General features: G+C 36.9%; 1 protein-coding gene across 1 annotated transcript; it reads right to left on the bottom strand.

Annotated features, from left to right (window-relative positions):
• Positions 1-1,216: 1,216 nt before the first annotated feature.
• On the bottom strand, positions 1,217-5,086 carry LOC113347490 (tRNA modification GTPase MnmE). The gene is made up of 9 exons (XM_026591153.1): positions 4,514-5,086; positions 4,256-4,394; positions 4,044-4,165; positions 3,751-3,954; positions 3,167-3,226; positions 2,778-2,916; positions 2,468-2,586; positions 2,032-2,256; positions 1,217-1,533 (listed from the first exon to the last, which is right to left on the bottom strand). The coding sequence occupies exons 1-9, from the start codon at positions 4,991-4,993 to the stop codon at positions 1,339-1,341; spliced, it is 1,683 nt and encodes a 560-aa protein (XP_026446938.1). The 5' UTR covers positions 4,994-5,086; the 3' UTR covers positions 1,217-1,338.
• Positions 5,087-8,258: the final 3,172 nt, after the last annotated feature.

The following is an 8,258-nucleotide window of genomic DNA, read 5'->3' as shown; positions in this document are numbered from 1 at the left end:
ACTCTCCTGAACAAAAGTTTAGTATTGCAGACAATACTTACATGGTACAGTTAGATTTTTGATTGCATTGCTTACAAAAAAGTTGGTCATGATAAGCCAGTACTAAGGTCTTACTTCAATAGGAACGAAGCTGCTACACTTCCCCCATTAGGTGGCGTTGTTTTTAACACTTGATGCCCTTGATTAGGATTAGCAGGGGGTCCATTATATTTGAATTAACCAATACATGCATGACACGTAAGCGGGGATGGGAATGGGAGATATATATCATTTCCGGAATACTAGTTACGAGATTGCAACTGTTGCATTCTCTTCATCAAATTGCCTTCTATTTACGCCCACTGGACAGAAGACTTTTATGTGAATAAAGTAGTAATAAATTTTTAATTGCCTGTGTCCAAGGTGTGTCAGTGTCTGTGTCCATAGTATGGACACGGGACACGTGCATTTTCCGTGTAACGCAGGCTACAGCCAATATCTGCAGTGATCACAAAGCCCTACAAAAGCGACCAAACCTCAGATTACAAGTTTCCAGCAACCCCCCTAATTCGTTGTTGGAGGAAATAGATCGGTGCCGACTCCCCTGGGATTCACCTGCTTGGCCTCTTATTTGATAGTAATAGTATTATATAGGTATTTGGGAAAACCCTGGGATTCACCGCCTGTCTTCTTCTCATGAAATAGAAAGGTAGAAAAAACAAATTGCTGGATAAAATAATGCGGCCAAATTTCATTGCATTAAAATGTCCCCGGTGACATTAATCTTCTACATTAATTTTAAAGACGGAGATCAACAATGTGTTTCGGTTTTGGGAAGATGTCAAATATGAGAAGAAAGCATGTGAAGTTGGAGAAAAGCAGTAAAGACGAAAACCAGGGCATGTTGACAAAAGAGCTAGAGAGATGGAAGAAGGAACAAGAAGAAAATACCATGAAAAAAAGCTGCGGAGAAGCTTCACATGCATCATCTACTTACCAAACCGGAACCGATAGACTGGTTCTATTTCTTATATCTCCTTTTGTGTTTGGTGGATAGTAATAGAAAACCTGTATGTGTTGTTCTATTCAAATAATACTTGGTAGTTGGTACAATTTCTAACAGTTTGATCTACCTATCCTCAGTTTGATCTACCTATCCTCATTCATCGTGCGATTCTCCCCAATTTCAAGTCATGTCATGTCGCATAACAAGTTCAATGGGATTCTCACACATTAGTGATGGGAAGGATATATAACTCTGAATAATAAAAGATTGAAACGTATACATAATAATTTCATATGAGATCTAAGAATTGGGCCAAGCCGATAAACTCACTATATAGTGTGTTTAACCGGGATCTATTTACCAATACAAAACTTGCTGAATATGTTGGATAAGATTTCTTCAGAGATATCTTCTCCACTTATCTGCGCCAGGGCCAAGGCAGCTTCTCTTAAATCGATCGTCCAAAAATCCAGGGGCAGTTCATCTTCTATTGATGACTTTAATCTCATTAAAGCTTCCTTCGCCCGAACAAGCTGCTCGCATTGTCTCTGATGGTAGCCAAGAAATCAAATATTTATGAAAGTCAATATTACCTACTCACTGTACATTTGAAATTTTCATATTGAAAGATCGATAACCAGGAATGAGAACCCCTAGTATTCTATCTGAAGTTTTGTAATGCACCAAAATCAGAATCAGTCTACCCTACCCACTTCCACTGAAATCACACTTCGCAGTTAATATTACTAGGGAACTGAGAGATACTATGGCTACTCTGATACAGACAAGAGACTCGTTTCAAATACGTTTTACTCTTCTTCAACGATGTTGATTTAGTAGCCTTTCACATAACAAGATCAACCTTTACAATTGTATCTTTTGACAACTAAATAATTCAGTGGTTGCTTCTTTTGAACTTTTACTATGTGAACATAGTAGTCTGAAATGCTAATTTTTATATCACAGCTATTCTTTTTTTTTCCTTTCTATGAATCTACCTCAACATCACAAATAGAACATAAAAAGCATATGATTATGCATCTTACCTGATTTACAGCCCATCGGCGTCCCCCTGCTGGAATTTGGTCAAGCCCCATGATTTCAAGTATTGCTAATTCCAATTCTGATACTCCTTGACCAGTGACAGCGCATGTAAGCACATGTTTATCAAAGAATATCTCATTTGTTTTAAATGATTCCATACAGGCATCTGAACCACAGTCTATCTTGTTTATTACAAGGATCATTGGTGCAGATGAAACTGTGGTTTTCTGTATACGAGAGAAACAAAAGAAACAAATCAATAGAATGCTAAAATCAACTAGATTGTGTGAAGTAAATAATAAAACTTAAATGTAAACAATGAAACATAAATGACATTGAGCAGTTTTCATTTGCTGTGTTGACATCATCAAATGAACCAAGCATTGAAGGAAGAAGCAAAGAAAGAAAAGTAACAAAAGACAGGTGGGTCCTGAGGACCTTATTGATTTGAATGCGCTCAAGAAGTTCAGTATCATCAGACGTCCACCCTTCACGAGCACTTACAGTCATGATTATTACATCAGCACCCATGGCAACTGTTTCTGATCTTTGGACACCTTTTAGAAAGATAACAGTGAAATAGAGAAATTAATTCCTTTCTAAACATTATCTTTTGCATGATCTGTTTTTGACCAGAACGTTTTTGGCAACCGAAAAAGAAAAGGGGGTACTAATTGCAAATAACTGTTTAGATCCATTCAGGAAATTAAGTACAGAAAATGGAGAAATAGCATTATTAATTTATTACCTATCTTTTCCACAACATCATCAGTTTTCCTGATCCCTGCCGTATCAAGGAGGGTGACAGGGATCCCGTGAACTGTAACACTGGCTTCCACCACGTCCCTCGTGGTTCCAGCAATTTCTGTTACTATAGCTCTTTCACTCTGCAAGCTAAAACAAATAAGTTTCCATGAGCTGTTACTGGCCCATATAGCAGAAAACTCCACAGACCATAACCAAAATAAATTTTAACAGAGTAAAAATAGTATGACTAGGACATATCAGGCTAACTGCTACACCCTTTAGAAGCTCACTTGAATTGCTCGATTGGCATTTATGAACGCCATTTGCCCACTGGTAGTACAATTATAACTAAATAAAGTACACGCTAGAAAAAAGAAAAAAAAAACATACTTTGCTCCATGCATTGAGAAGGCTTGATTTTCCAACATTGGGCCGGCCAACAATTGCAATCTGTAAGTGAACAAAAAGATGCCTTAATAAGAGGATGGACTAAGAAGCTGCATATATATATGAGTCATTAGGCAGAAAAGAAATTATTAAGCTAAACATGGACTACTCTACAGCCAAAAGCTTTAACTTTACGCAGGAGTTGTGTTCCTTTCCAGCGTTGATTATTGACTGGCCTTCCACACATTTTTCGACATACAGTTTTCAATACAAAACAGCATTTTATCAAATTTTGATGGTTCGCTGATTGGGACAGGGCATTCCTCTTTCTTTGATTACTAATTTTGGAGATGCTAACTTAGAGTTAGAACAAAAGTTCACCATTGTAGGTGTTTATCTTTTAGAAGGTTTTCATTGGGAGCTTCCTAAGGTTGTATCGTACTTGACAGTTGACAATACCTCAATTTGCGATAAGCAAAATTGACTCTTTTTTGTCCAAAATCTAAAACCTTAGTAATCCTAGAGATGATAAAAGAATAAGGTGATAAGTCTAACAAACATCTCAAACTCATGGTAATATACATAACCTGTAATCCAGAGCTTAGTAATTTATCATAATTAGCAGTTTCCAAGGCTGCCTCCACGTCTTTACACATGGAATTTATAGAATCCATTAATAAATTGGTATCGAGGGCTGCCATCTCGTCATCGAAATCCAAACGAGCTTCAATCTCAGTAAGCAACTCTATGCACCGGGTCCTCAGTGATTTGACTAAAGCTGAAAAGCCTCCCTGTTGGATAGAACATATTAATCCTCTGGAACTCTACAGACATCTCACTCACACAGACACATAAATAACTGAATTCATAAAGATCATGCCTGAATTCCAGCCAATGCCGCATCAGCTGCAGCTACAGACTTGGATGAAATTAGTTTTTCAATATTTTCAGCTTGGGCAAGGTCTAACCGTCCATTTAAAAACGCCCGAAGAGTGAACTCTCCTGATAAAAATGAGACCAAATACCAAACATAAGCCTAACCATATCAGTATACCTCTTGAATAACACATTGGAGAAGAAATAGCACAAAACCTGGTTCTGCAAGTCTTGCTCCAGCCTCTAAACAGGCTCTCAATACTCGATGCAGACATATGTCACTCCCATGACATTGGAGCTCCACGACATCTTCCCGAGTATATGATCTCGGTGCCAACATAGGTATAACTAAAACCTACAGAAGTTCAACATTACTCACCTTTGATAATAATTCAAAGGCTACGTTGTCCGGGACTATGGCGCCTCGGTGACGCCTCAGAACATAAATCAAAAGCTAGAGGCAGAGAGATGTACCTCATCGACAACATTCCCGCGAAGGTCTGAAACCAAACCATATTCTACAGAATGGGTTTTAGGTTTCCACTTAATCAAACTAGAATCCTTCTTCTTGTTGTTATTTCTTTTCCAAGGTTGAAATACACGGGAAGTGATGGTAACGGCAGATGGACCTGATAATCTAACAATCCCTACTGCACCTGGACGGCCTCCTATTGATGTAACAATAGCAGCAATTGTACTTAAACTATTCTCAACTGATGGTTCATCGTTTACATTGTCTATATCACCACTTAATCTTTCGTCTTTCGGAAAAACTGAACTTTTATCACTAGCGAGGGAGACATGAGGATTTAGGGTTTGGGATTTATGGTTTGTAGTGGAAGAAGAGAAGAAAATAGAGATGGGTTTTCTAGGGTCAACGAAGTGAGGGGAGAAAGAGGGTTTTAGTGTTTTACTGGAAATGAAGTAGAGATTACGGAAACTCAGAATCGCCATTACTAGAGATGGAGAGGATACTTCTCTGGATGTATGGCCAAGGGGACAACCAAAGGATTTGAGAAACACTAGAGTGGAGTCTAGATGCACCCATGCTATGGGTTCGGTCGGGTTTGTTTTTTTTTGCTCCGTTACATTTCTATTTTAACACGAAATCTTTCTTCCAACTCCAAACGCATTTTAGTCCCGGGCAGTTTGGGGGTATACCTAGATTAATTGAGGGAAGCCCAGATTCAAATGGACCTAGTGCTTTGGTTAGAGGATGGTAAAATACGATGAACTTACTTTATTACCCTTGACCTAAAAACATTAATATATTTACTCCATTTGTTAAAATCATTTTAATCCTGAAAACATTTAAACCTCTTAATCTTTCGAGTACATTAATTATATACCCCTCATTTTCATGACTCACAAATATACCCTTACTACATAATAAATATATCCCTCACCTTATCACTTAAAGATAGACTATATTAAATTATTAATACTCTTTATTATATACTTTTTTCTTATTTTATCACACAAAATATTCTTTTTATGTAAAACAAAAAAAATTCTCATTCCACCACCGGTCTACCACCACCACCTCATACTCCACCACCGCCGTCACCAGTTCACCACCACCAGCCCACCACCAGTCCACCACAACCACCACTGCCATTTTGCCACCACCACTGTCGGCAGCGCCGCTGCTAGTCCACCACCACCGTCGATGGTGTCAACAACCAAAAAAATTAAAAAAAAAAATTAAAAAATAATGTAGTGTCAACAGTCGAAGTTGACCCCAAAAACAAAAATCAGAAAATAGAAAGAAAAAAAATATAGTGTCAACAACCAAAGTTGATCCCCGAAAAAAAAAATCATATGATGTAAACAATCGTAGTTGATCCTCAGATCAAAAATCAGAAAATAAGAGGAAAAAAATAATATGGTGGCAACAACTGAAATTGATCCAAAATAATAATAATAATAATAATAAAGGCGTCAACAACCGAAGTTGATACCCTAAACAAAAAAAGAAAGTGCCAACAACCGAAGTTGATCCCCAAAATTAAAAATCCATAAAATGTTCAGATTATGTATGGTGTCAACAACCAAAGTTGATCCCAAAATATGGTATCAACAACCAAAGTTTCTCCCAAAATCTAGTGTTAACAACCCAAGTCGATACGAAAATTAAAAATTCAGAAAATTTTCAGATAATGTATAGCGTCAACAACCAAAGTTGATCCCAAAATCTAGTGTCAACAACCAAAGTTGATTCCCAAAAATTGATTTACTAAAATTAGTGAGCCTGACGTGAATCGAACACGCATCTTCTGACCGGAGTCAGTTGTGATACCATTACACCACAGGTTCGTCTTACATAGCTACTTCAATATTTCTGAAGTTTAATTTCACACTATTCAAGCAAATGAAAACGATGCTAATATTTCCAATGAAGTAGTATTGCACACTAACTTAACTTCAAATGCACAACAAACAGTGCTAACACTGCCAACGGAGTAGTAATGATCATTGCGACATAACTGGCTAGGATTGTAATAAATGTGCTACAATAATACTTACATAATCAAGAGAAAGAACTATATTTTGATATTTTCTGATGACTAAAGTCAGATTAAGGACTTACCTGATGACCGACCTCTGGTGCAAATCACCTCTTCGTTCCCAATGTTTTCTACAAGATTAAGGACTAAAGTCGAGATTAATCAATGTAAACCAACAAATATAGTCAAATACTATAGGGAAACAAAACATACCGACTACAATCAAAATAGGCCACCTAATACCAACTTTTTGAGATAAACAAGGCTAACATACTTTTCTGGGATAAACAAAAGGTAAACCAGTATTACCACATATCAATATTAGCTACAGTGACTAAAAAACTTGTTTAAATTTTACAGTTTTCAGCCTTATTATGGTGTTACAAGTCAGCTGATCACTACCCAAGGTAACACTACTCAGAAGTATTTATGAAACCACTTCAAACCCAAATATCGGTCTCCATACAGTTCTAGAGTTTAAAGCACAGTGGTTTCAAAGGTTTGGGATAAAAAGTGGATATCATCATTATTTCGCCCTCGACAAACAAGTTACATGCAACACAAATATAAGTATGGACGGTATTAGTGTGTGTAATGTCCATAAAGGACTACGTTAAGAAAAAATATATGTTTTCTAAGAACATGAGCTTGGTATTAGTGTCTGTAACTTTCTGGCAAGTTCCATGAACAATAGCTGAATCAGAATCATTCATGTTAAACAACTAAGGTGGCATGTCCTTTTTGCAAACATTGAATTGAAAAAAAAAAATGCCAGAAACTCAGTACAACTATGACAATAATGAAGGGAAAAGGCCAGGAATTAGAAAGGGGAGTACTTTAAAGTAGTAAATAAACCATAAACCATTGACAGAAAAGTAAATATATACCTTGCAAAAATCGAACTGAAACCTCTTCACCAACTCTTAAGACATACATAGAAAAAATGAAACTGAAACCAACCCAACAGTATACCGTGAAAAGCTATTTGAACAAACTCTTGTTTGTGAAGATGAAACTTAGAAGAGATGTAAAGATATACCTTGCAAAAATGGAATTGAAACCAACCCAACAGTAGCACCAGTCCAACACCAATCCAACAACCACCAACCTAACAAATCACCAACCCATTGAATTCATTACCATTAAGACCACCACCAATCCAATTCAATTGAATTAATCTAAAGTACAGTAAATTATCTCAAAACTAAACAAACCAATTATCTCTCTGAAACTCCATCATCACTACCTCCACAACAACAATACCACCAGCACCAAATGCTGCTATTACCACTACCAACCTCATTACTACAATAAAGCTACTACCATCCATTCCATTGTAACAGGTACCACCATAACAACAACAGGGACCAACACCAGTGCTACAACATCTACCACCAACAACACTTTCGCCTAGAATGACAAGAACATGGAAAAATTTGCCTATTTCAGAGATGAATCAACAATCAAGAGCTAAGTAAAATCGAATTAACCAAGGAAATCATGTTGAATCAACACCAAAAATCAAAACCAGGTAATAATGACAGTGAGAGATCGACTTATCTTTTAATTCGTTTGTGATGATTGAATCCTCGGATCCACTGGTTGATGACTATTTTCATCCTCTTTTCCTCATTGATACATCCAAGTCTTCATGAACAAACACCGTTATCATCGATTTTCGGTTCTTCAAACTGAAATCGGAATAAATCTAA

This window comes from Papaver somniferum, chromosome 2 (assembly GCF_003573695.1).
Source record: "Papaver somniferum cultivar HN1 chromosome 2, ASM357369v1, whole genome shotgun sequence".
Lineage (NCBI taxonomy): Eukaryota > Viridiplantae > Streptophyta > Magnoliopsida > Ranunculales > Papaveraceae > Papaver > Papaver somniferum.
Note: the sequence above shows the minus strand (reverse complement) of the source record. Positions and strands in the feature narration are given on the sequence as shown.